This window comes from Canis lupus, chromosome 9 (assembly GCF_011100685.1).
Source record: "Canis lupus familiaris isolate Mischka breed German Shepherd chromosome 9, alternate assembly UU_Cfam_GSD_1.0, whole genome shotgun sequence".
Lineage (NCBI taxonomy): Eukaryota > Metazoa > Chordata > Mammalia > Carnivora > Canidae > Canis > Canis lupus.
This window is the reverse complement of record NC_049230.1, coordinates 6,980,628-6,991,950: the sequence shown is the minus strand read 5'-3', so window position 1 is coordinate 6,991,950 and position 11,323 is coordinate 6,980,628. Positions and strand designations below refer to the sequence as shown.

General features: G+C 53.1%; 1 protein-coding gene across 2 annotated transcripts in view; it reads left to right on the top strand.

Moving 5' to 3' along the window:
* The first annotated feature begins 1,339 nt into the window (after window positions 1–1,339).
* The window catches only part of DNAI2 (dynein axonemal intermediate chain 2), a 29,139-nt gene continuing 19,155 nt past the window's right edge, over window positions 1,340–11,323 (top strand). Inside the window, exons 1-4 of one of the 2 annotated variants that reach the window (XM_038546706.1) lie at window positions 1,340–1,464; window positions 6,866–7,059; window positions 8,496–8,657; window positions 9,673–9,794. In XM_038546706.1, the coding sequence (XP_038402634.1) occupies window positions 6,877–7,059; window positions 8,496–8,657; window positions 9,673–9,794 (467 nt within the window). In that variant the 5' untranslated portion in view covers window positions 1,340–1,464; window positions 6,866–6,876. The remainder of the gene's footprint in view (window positions 1,465–6,865; window positions 7,060–8,495; window positions 8,658–9,672; window positions 9,795–11,323) is intronic. The other variant, XM_038546707.1, reaches the window with a different exon arrangement.

Below are 11,323 nucleotides of genomic sequence, written 5' to 3'. Positions count from 1 at the left end.
CAAGACAGCCCTTTGCTTGGAGGCACTGGTGGGAGCAGGAGCTAAGGGAGGGGGGTTGTTGGTGGCAGCCGTCACTTTGGGGCTTGTTAGAATGGTTGGGAATTTTTTGCACCTGCCCAGTTAGAGGCAGATGGGTGGCGATGAAGACACATTTATGGAGAAGATGGGGAACAGGAGTGGGAGGGAATTTGCTTTCTCCCTGTAATTTCTCAACTCCAAAAACCCACGGAAGCTGTCCAGCTGCCTGAGCCTGCCTCTCAGAACATCCCCGCAAACTGGCCCAGCTGACCTTTGCAAATCCCCGTCTCATTTTCTCCCCTACAGGGACTGTCAACTCCTGCCACAATGATACATCCACCCCCACCCTAAATGTCTTTCTCCATCACGATCACCCTTCCCCCCAATCTGCAATGCTCTCCCCACTCCTTCCCCTGCAGCTCATCACCATTTTTCAAGACCAATTCCAATCCCCAATCCCACTTTTTGGCTGACACAGCCCCTGTCTACCCCAGTCCCGACCTCAAGTGCCCATCCCTGAACTTGGGTAGCCTGCTTCCCTGTGGTGGCAAGTACAGGGCTGGCTTGGGTTTGGGTGCAGACTCCGCCAACAGCACGGGCCTGGGCACTCCGCTGTGTTGGCTCAGTTGGGCCTCCCAATTCGGGGTCCCTGTCCCCTCATTTTGTAGATGAACAACGTTCGGTCTTAGAAAAACAAAGTAACTCTCCCAGGGTCATATGATGAGTAAGGAGTAAGTGGCCCCGCTGGGATCCAAACCCCTGTGTGCTAACCGCCGTGCTTCCAGTTTAGACCATCTCGCTTCATTGCCTCATCCCCGGGAGGAACTTCATTTTATTCACTCATGCATTCAGTGAACACTCAGTGGGCGTTTACATGGAACACCCACCCCTACCGCCCAGGAGCATCCACCCTGGTTGTGTAGTCAGGCTTCGTGGTTGTGCAGTGTGCAGGGCCTACGGTTGCACAGGGGAGATGCCCGCTGAGGGGTCGAGGAATCCCACAGGAAGGAGCAGTAAGACAGCCTGCCAGACCACAGGCCCATAAACAGCAGAGCCGGGCATCACCAGCCAGGGCATCACCAGCCAGGGCCCAGGACTTGCCCGGCGTGGACTACAATACTTTGCATTTTCGCAGGATCCTGCCCAGTGCCTTTCTGTAGACTTGGATAAGCACCTGGCAGAGATCCCACGGCCGGTTATTATCTCCGGTGTGATAAGAACCACTCACCCGGTTACTTTTTCTCCTAACTCTGGAGACCTCCTCCTCTAGACGCTGGGGGAGAGGAGGGTCACGTGCTCCGCCCCGCCCCGCGTCCCGGCCCGGCCAGGGTTGCTAGGCAACAGGTCAACTCCGCGGGTCGGAGCCGTTTGAGCAGCGCCAGGTGGGCGCAGAGGCTCAGGTGCTTCCCTTGCGGCCCCGGCGGCCACAGGAACGGACCGAGGAGGGTAAGGACGCGGGCCGGGGGTGGATCTGGAGGCTGAAGAGGAGAGGAGTGAAGCGGGGAGCCCCCGAGGGTGGTAATCAGCGAGGGTGCAAGGAGCTCCTCCTGGGGGCAGCCATCCGGGAGAGCTCTGGACGCTGGGTGCTGGGGGTCCCCGCCCCTCCGACCCGGCTGCCCTCACTCCTTCCGAGTCACAGGAGCCTGCAGGTTCTGGTCAGCTTCCCTCCCGCACCCCGTGCTCCCAGTCGGTCTGGTCCTGATCCACCAAGTCTCCTGGAGGCTGGGCCGGGGAGACCTCCACAGGGTTCACAGCTGGCTGGCTGGGAAGTACGTTCTGGGCTGGAATGGCAGGAGGTGGGCTTTCTGATAAGAAGGGTGGGCAGGGAATTCATAATTATTGATCACCGACTAGGCAGTCAATCCCTGAAATGCACGGTTTTATTTTCTCCTTGCCCGGAGCGGGACATTCTTGCCCGGGTTGGGATACCATGCTCAAGGTCACAGGGTCGCTTCCACCTTCCTGCAACGCGTTCAGAGTTTATCACAATGTCTGGAACCACAGAGGGGTGTTCTCGGGTTTTCAGACCCTGCGCTTCCCCCTCTCACATCTTTACCTCGCTGGGCTGTGCTTTTCTGATGAGAAATGGAAGAGGAGGGGAGAAAGGGTTCTGGGGGAGAACCCTGGGCCCGGGCTGGTACGCAGCATGGGAGCAGCATGGGACGGAGGGAGTGTTGGGCTCCTTGCTGCACCAGGCACTGGGGACAGGGGTGAGTGAAAAGTGCATGGTCTGCCCCCAGCGTCGTAGTGGGGGTATCGCTGGTAGACACCAACACAGCCAGCCTGGGGTCCTGGGGTCCTCCTCCCCATTCTGCTTGTCCTCATCATCCACGTGCCTCAGCTCCCCCCAGGTTGACCCCAGTGTGCCTCGATGGCGTTGCCCAGGTGGGATGACGCGGTGCTAGGGGGCGGGGTGGGTTCCTAGGGAGATCTGCCTCATTTGAAGGCAAGTAAGTCCCTTAAGACCCTAAATTCTGGAAAATCCGCAAAGACGTAAGGAAGAGAGAAGGAAGCCTGGCCGGGTGCCACACAGAGGCCATCAATCCCTGGCACAAACACTGGGGGCTGCCCCAGGGACCACGAGGAAGAGGAAAGTGTTCTCGTGTTTATATTACGTGGAGTCCGGCGTGGAGGGAAAGCAGCCACCCTCCTCTTGCCTCCCCACTAAGCTCCCACCCTGAGCTCCACCCCAAACTTGGAAAACACACTTTCTCATGAGTCAGGGAGGTTCTTTCTAGGAATCACTTTACTCACTGTCATTGCACAAGAGGAGTTTTTCTCATTGGTGAAGGTTCTGATCTGACCGTCCCGGGGTGTGGGAGACGGTTGCAGTTTCGACGCTCCCAGCCAGCACGCCTCCAGCCCTATGTTTCTTGTGTTTGAGACTCACTGCAGAGTCCCGCATGCCCCTGGGTCTCTAGGTTCCCACGGGTGGGGGACCGCATCCCCCAACTCCCAGAGGCCAGGGTTCCTGCCTGCCCCCTACCCCCCTCGGAGGTCCCCTTTGCAGACAGACAGTGCCGCCTGGGGAAGCCCAGCTAGTGGCACTTGTCTCACCAAGTGAGGAGAGACCTCCTGAGACCCCCAGGGCTGACCTCCCTATTCATCTTCGGGCTCTGCCGGCTGGTGAAAAAGAGCCCGCTCTGGGCCCCTGAATGAGCTGTCTTCCCGTCACCAGGCCAGCCTTTAAATGTCCCCTCTGTCTGCCTCCAGATAGAAAACAATGCCTCTGTTCTCGCTCCTAGCTTGGTCTTGGGAGGCACCGGGAAGGAAAGCAAGCTGTTTCGAATATGGTCTGGGCTAAAGAGGCTATTTTGTGTCCTTGGAGTTTCCTCATGCTCTTAGGCCTCCTTGTATGTCCAAAGAGCTGGCTTTTTCAGCAATTGTCTTTTAACAGAGGGAGAGACAGGCAGCCGGTCACGGTAGGGACCCAGGAGCCCCCCTGTGGCCCCACAACGATGTGCGGGCAGAGGCCAGAATGGACCCACTGGTTCTTCTTTACAAGATTGTATGTTTTTGCCCATAGAGAAGGAACACATTAGGGCCACCTCCTGCAAGTTGGACTTCTCTTCCCACCCTCTGGGGTCTGAGCCATTGCTTCTACCTCTCCTGGCTACAGTCTCCAAACCGTTAGAAAGAGCAGAAAATCCTGTTTTCTGTGAGTCTGATTCAGGTAGCGCCGTTCTGGGCCTAGGAGTGGGTTGGGGTGGTGCTGTCTTGGAGGAACAATGTATGTGGATACAAAGAGATCAAGGGGTTAACCTTCCCACCCTCACCCCTTCGCCTCTGCCTCAGCTGCTCCAAGGCCGAAGGCCACCTCGGGCACGTGCTCCTGGGCTGTCACACGGCCCTTGGCCCTATAGCTCAGGGGCCAGCCAGCCAGGGCCCACTGGTCTGGTTCCTTGCAGCCTTGGAGGTGAGGGGAGGCAGACTAGACATGTGTCTGGTCATAATGTTCATCCAGGGGAGATTGTGAAAAATACACACTACAGGCCCCAGCCCAAACACATGGTCAGCATTTGCGAGAGGAGGCCTGGGAATCTCCATACTGTGAACGAACGTCCCAGGTTTGAGACAGGCTGGCTGAGCGATTAAGAACCCTCACTTTAAGTTGGTAGTTCTTAACCTTGGCTGCATGCTGGAATTATCCTGGGGAGTTTGAAAAATTCCAGGGAGAGATTCTGATTTCACTAGTCTGCTGTTCAACCTGAGCAATGTGATTTTATAAACAGCCGCCCCGCCCCCCGCCCCCCGACCCCCGAGCTTCTACGCATGTAGCCAAGGTTAAGGATCATCACTTTAGAGCCAGATGGGCCTGGGCCCCGGCTCTGCCTCAACTTAAGAGCTGTGACCTTTGACAAGGTGTTTAAGCTCACTGAGCATTGGCTTCTTCATATGCAGAACAAGAATTGTATCTGAAGGGCCATGGGGGGCATGCAGTGAGGGCACCTGCAGACTACTGCTCACAGTGCCAAGGACCCCACAGGTGCCTATATATTCTAGATGCAAGTCCTTTTTAAGATACGATTTACAGATATTTTCTTCAAGTCTGACTTGTCTTTTCATTTTCTTAATGTTACGGATTTGGGGTTTTTTTGGCTTTTTTAGAGAGAGAGAGAAAGAGCATGAGCGTTTGACCTGGAGGTGGGAGGGGCAGAGACAGAATCTGAAACAGGTTCCAATGCCCAGTGTGGAGCCCAATATGAGAATTGATCTCACAACCCGAAGATCATGACCTGAGCCAAAACCAAGAGTCAGACGCTTAACTGACTGAGCTGCCCAGGAGCCCCAATGTTATTTTCTGAGGTGCAAACGAAGTCCCATTTATCATTGTTTTTTGCTTTATGGACCATGCTTCTGATGCCTTATCTAAGAAATCTGCCCTATCAGGGTCACGAAGATTTCCCTCTGTGTTCTTCCCCCTTAGTGTTATGGTTTTAGCTCTTACATTGATGCCTGTGATCCACTTTGCATTAATGTGTGTGTGTGTGGTGTGAGGTAGGGGGTCCACGGTCATTCTGTCCCATGTGAACATCCAGTTGGCCCAGCACTATTTGTTGAAGAGACCATCATTTCTCTGTTGAGCTGCCTTAGTACCTTTTTCAAAATAAGTTGGCCATAAATATAAAGGTTTATTTCTGAACTCTCAATGTTGTTCCATTGATATTTATGTCCGTCCTTATGCCAGTACTGCACCTTCTTGATTATGCTGCTTCAAGTAAATGTCTGCTGAATGAGTAAGTGAAAGAATGGAAACTGTAAGAACAAATATAAAGCATGAAGTCTGGCATTCACAAAACCTATGAATTCCTAAAAAGTCTATGTAATTAGATTTAAAAAATAGACTCACTTTGGGTTCCCCCGGAGGGCCTCCTTAGGCAAAAACTCCAATATAAAAAAAAAATAAAAATAATAAAAATAAAAAAACTCCAATACAACGTTGCTTGGGAAAATGAGTTACTCCTCTAGCATCTCTGTTGCATTTTTCATCTGTTTACTAAGTTTGGATATTTTTCTGTGGGTTTTACTTAAAGCAGGACACATGTCCTCCAAGAACGTTCCCACCAGGTCCCCCTTTCATTCAAAGGTAGCAATACTTGCTCACAGGCAAGAAGCTAAACTCTGGGTGACCAAAAACCTTCAGTCGTAAAACAAACCACAGCAAGGCTCTTGTACGGCCGTCTTCCCCACCGCTCCCACCCGCTCATCCAAGGGCTCCCTGCAGGCCCAAGAGCCTCACAGACCTGAGAGCCGAGCCCTGGGGAGCTTGCCATCACAGACACACTTTCTGAGAGTTAGGAGTGGCCAGCAAATGGGCAACTCTGCTAACCTCTATAGTGCAATGTCATAGACCTCATCAGACAGCCAGTCATGGAAGTCACCCCACAGAGTCTCCTGATGTGACAGGGGACAGTGCAGAGAAGAGCAATTTATGGGAACTGCCTAAGACTTCCAGTTAGCATCCGTGAGAGAAGCCTTCCCTGCATTACATACAAATGCTGGCTCTGTGGCCAACTCTCAGAGCCTTGCATTTCAGCAGCTCAGCAGCTCAGTGTGTCAGGTGCGGGAGTGACCCGGTGACCCAGCCATGGTCAAGCAGCTGGTGAGTGGCAGGGCCAGGACTTGAAGTCAGCGTTCAGCCCAGCCTGCCTGCCAATTCCCCACTGTGCCGTCGTGACCAGTTCTTTTAAAGGCATGTTGGGAAATGGTCTGGCTCTCTCCCCTTCCCAGGTGGACTCCCAGCCCCATCATGGTTGGAGTGATGTAGAGGGAGGAGGCTCTACATGGGGGGAGTGGTGGAGGGTAGAGTCCCATACCTAGAACTCCAGGAAGGGGTGGTCTTGTGGACAATCAGGTGGTTGGGAGGGAGAGTTTCCAGAGACGCCTGGGCTCTCAAATCTCTGTGCTGTATGACCAGGTCTAGTGCATGCAATGTAATCGCTTCAGTATTTCGTCCTGCCTCCCAATGAACATATTAATTCAGTAAACACTATCATTTGGTGAGTAAGAGCTGTGGAGTCAGTCAGAGTGGCTGCACCCATTATTAACTATGTGGTCCCAGGCAGGGCACTCAGGGCATCTCTAAGTATGAGATTCCTTCAAAGTAAAATGGAGATTTTATCATCCACCTCAGAGGGCAATCCCAAGAACTGAACAAAATAACCCATGTAGTCATTACTCAATAAATGATTTTTTTTAAAATGCTGATGTGGCTTCTGAACTTACCCCCTTGACCCCTCCCCTCAACCAGACTGGGAACCTGGAGCCACCCCTGGTGATGCCCCTGGGGACGGGGAAGCAGCCACGTGGGGCCCCTTACTGCACCCCCTCCCTCTGCCCCCCACAGCAGCCGGTACCATGGAGATCGTGTACGTGTACGTCAAGAAGCGAAGCGAGTTTGGGAAGCAATGCAACTTCTCAGACCGCCAGGCCGAGCTGAACATCGACATCCCGCCCAACCCCGAGCTGGCCGAGCAGTTTGTGGAAAGGAACCCCGTGGACAAGGGCATCCAGTGCTCCACTAGCATGTCAGAGCATGAGGTGGGTCCCTGCCCCGGGGGCCCAGACCAGTGAGCATGTAGCCTGGCAGGGTGGCCGGGCAGGGCGGTAAGTGGGACTGGGTGACTCTCAGGGTGACTGGGAGCCAGTTAGAGTGGCCCAATGCAGATGCTGGAAGTATGAGGCCAGAATTCCAGAATTGCCCCATGACCCACCGCGGTGCCCAGGGGCAGGAAAAGACCCCAGACCAGCCATTCCCTGGGCCAGATGAACATGAAGCAAGATGTTCTCTCTCCTGTGGGCTCTGGTCTCACCCCTAAGACTCTTGCTAGAGGCGTCTTAGGCGTGTGGTACAGCTGGGAGAGGTATCCTGAGGGAGTAGGGATTCAGATCTATAGGCACCTGCCCAACATGTGAAAAGGAAAGGGTACCATGGAAAGTTCTGGTCAGAGGGGCCTCCATGATACCAGAGTGGAGCCTCATGTTGAAGTTTGAGCTCCTGTCCGTCTAAAGCGGGTGTGTGAGCCGCCTCGCACAATGCCAGGCATCGCTGAGAGAAAACTAGCTTGAAGGAGGGAACCCACTTTGTCATGTCCCAAATCAACCCAGTGAAAGTCACACTTGACTGTGGGTGGTTCCAGTAACTCATGGTTCAAACACTGAGTTTCCTGCTTTCCCAGGGCTAAATGCTGTCACAGAGACCAGGGTGACATTGTCCACGGAGTAGCTAACTAAGCAGGATGGCCTTAGGGTCTCCTGTCGGCGGGTCCACCCCGTGAAGACTCACTGCTTTTGTGAGCCCTGGCTTAGAAAGGAAAGGAGGAGGGGAGCGACTGCTTAATGGGTTTGGGGTCTCCACTTGGGGTGATGAGAAAGTTCTGGAACTAAAGGGGGTGATGGTGATACAACCTCGAGAAGGCCCCTAATGCCACAGAATCATATGTTTTTAAATGGTTAAAATGGTAAATTTATATGTATTTTCCCACAATTTTAAAAATGGGAGGAGAAAATTAGAAAGGAGGCATAGCAACAAGTTTATGGGGTAAACTACATCTGTATCCACCATCCTCCCTGCCCCAGAGAACGGGGAGAAAGTTGCGGATTCCCAACTTTCCAAGTTTCAATTCCTGTGACTTTGTAAACGATAAAGCAGAGCAGGCTCATTCACTTCTTTTTCTTTGGGATCGCACAGAACAGACGGGTGGGCTCCCCTGGTCCATTAGATAAAGTCAGGACTGGATTTTCCACGGCCAGTGGCCTCAGCCGCAAAGCTGCTGGCTCCATAGGATGGCACTTTCGTGGCTACCTATGACCACCCGAGGACCAGAAAGATCCTTGCTGAAACCTGACAGCATTGTGGCTTTGGCCACATGGGTCCATCCCCGAGCGTCCAGGGCTTGGGGTCGATGGGCCCGGGATCCTGGTTGGTGGAAGGGACACAGGGGCAGGCATGTTCTCAGCCGTGGCTCTTTGTTTAGGCCAACACAGAGCGGTTTGAGATGGAGACCCGGGGGATTAACCACGTCGAGGGGGGCTGGCCCAAGGATGTGAACCCCCTAGAGCTGGAGCAGACCATCCGGTTCCGGAAGAAGGTGGAGAAGGACGAGAACTACATCAACACCATCATGCAGCTCGGCTCGGTAAGGCTCCCTTGGGTCCAGCCATCACTGGGGCTCCCCACCTGCATGCGAAGCCCTGGCCATGCCTGGCGCTGTGCTCGGCTCCCGTGGCTACTCGGGGAAAGAACACAGACTGCCTTCAGGAACCTTCCAGACCAAAGCAGGCAGACCAGTCCGCAATAGCAGGCCAAAGGGGAAGACGGGAAGGTGCAAGGGCTGGATGGGCTTCAAGAGGAGTCCAACAAGTGCTCCCTTTGAGCAAAGAGGACCCCAAAGAACCCCACCCAGCAGCCACCTGCCAAGAGGGATCATTCATTCATTCCTTCAACACTTTTGGACTGGGCTTCAAGCCTCTGCCAGGCACAGCAGAGACTCCAAAAATGAATTGTAATAATAATAATAATAATAATAGCAAAAACTCACATACATCCTGCCCCAAAGAGTGTGTAATCCCCTGGAGGCCAAAGACAAGGACCAAGATATCACCATATAATATAGAAAGACATGCTGGAAGATGAGGGATGACTGGCTATTCTGCTCCATAAGGAGGGAGATTTGACTTCCTGCTGAAGGGATTGGGGAGAGCTTCCTGGAAGAGGAGACACTTGAGCTTGGGCTTTTCCTTGTTGGACATCTGGAAAAATAGAGAGGGCCCTCTGGGTGCCAGCCAGGAGATAGCTGCTGCATATGGAGGGATCATCCTGTTTCGTTGCTGTCCCCCAAAGAGCCTTTTCAGACCTTTTTTTCCAAATCGCCTCCCCCATCAAATCTTAATGCCATTCGTATATTGCTTATGTCCTCTATATATGTCTGTGCTTTATACATAAAAAGTCCTATTATTTGACCCGCCCCCCCCCCCCCCCAACCAGCGTTTACCCAGTGGGAGGTGATGTCACCACCATTGAGAACACATGGGCTGGAAGGAAGGGGAAAGACCACTGGCTATGTCTTGTCCCTCCCAGACTCCATCACAGTCCCGCTCAGGCTGCAGGGACGTCCTCTTCCTGCTAAGATGCTCTGCATGTGTCCTCCTCAGATCATGGAGCACTGCATCAAGCAGAATAATGCCATCGACATCTACCAGGAGTATTTTGACGACGAGGATGCAGTAGAAGTGACAGAGGAGGCCCCTTCAGCTAAAACCATCAATGTTTTCAGGTACCTCTCAGATGTCTGGCCGATCTCTGTCATCCCTACGGGGTGGGTGCTTCCAGAGGTCACTACTCCTTGCCGACCACTCCATGCCGTGGGTACGATGCCATCTGCGCTCTGAGCTCGGTAAGGAGCAGAGCGATGGAACACCCAGCATCCAACTGGTCCCTACCTTGGGGGCAGGTCTGGTTGAGGGAGAACGAGGACTGACTCCAGAGAAAGACTAAGGGAATTTGCAGAGCTCTGTGCAAGGCGGGTCGATCCCTGCGGGGCAGAATGAGTACAAAATATGGGACATCCGTGAGCCAACAGCACTATGGGCAGACGGGACCCTTGTCCCACACTCACGGGAGTGTACCTGATAATAAGCTCCAAGGACAGCAGTGTGACACCAGGACCATCCCATAGATAACGTGAGTGTGGAATCACTGCGTGAGTGGACATTCACTGCCGCAGGGGGTGTGCTAGCCAGAGACTGGAAGCAAGCTAAATCCGGTAGGGGACTGCTTCCAGCAATTCGGGGAAGCCCACACAGCGGATACTACACTGCTGTCGGAATGAAGGAGGCGGGTGACGGGCACTGGGGAGGGCACTTGGTGGAATGAGCACTGGGTGTTATACTACATGTTGGCAAATCGAACTTCAGTAAAAACAAAAACAAAAACAAAAAACAAAAAACAAAACAAAAAAGGAATGAAGGAGGCAGCCCCTTCCCTGACAAGATTTACTTTGTGAAACCAAACCAGAACAAACAAGGTGCAGAACAGTACATAGGGTAGCACTTTCTGTTTTGTTTTTTTTTTTTTTTGCTTGAAAAAAAAAAAAAATATATATATATATATATCCCTGTGATTTTGGAAGTGGCTAGCCTCAAATGCCAATTCTGGAGAGATTCGTCCCTGAGGGTCCTGGGGAGCACTTGACCCAGTCCCAGCACAACTGGGAAGGACCCTTTTGTGATCCAGGGCTGAGTCACCATGTGCAGAACGGGGCCAAGGGCGGCCAGGAGAAGGGGGCTAGGGCAGGGCGCGGGCTGTCCTGCTGGGGTCTGACCTTCCATAGGGACACCTTAGCAGGACGGTGGGTTGGAAATCGTCCCATCCAGCCTCAACAGTTGACAGATGAGGGGGTGACCACCCCTAGGAGGGGACAGCTCCCAGGACACACAGTGGAGGAAGGAACTCTGGTCTCCTGGATCCCAGCCTGCACTCCTCTTATTATAACAGTGCTCCCGGGGAGGAGTGAAATGGAGGAACCACGGAGTGAGAAAGCTGTGTGGCTCCCCACTTTCCTTTGTTCCTTCTGATTACTTCAAGGGCAAAGTCTCAGTGTAGGCCTTTGCTACTTCTTGCTCGTTCTCCTTCCTCCTCCTCTTTTTTTAAATTAAGAGTTTATTTTTCAGAGCAGCTTTAGGCCTATAGCAAAACTGATTAGAAAGTACAGAGAGTTAAAAAAAAAAAAAAAGGACGGAGAGTTGCCCCACACCCCCTCCACCCTGCACCCCCACAGCTTCCCCACCATCAACACCCCGCCCC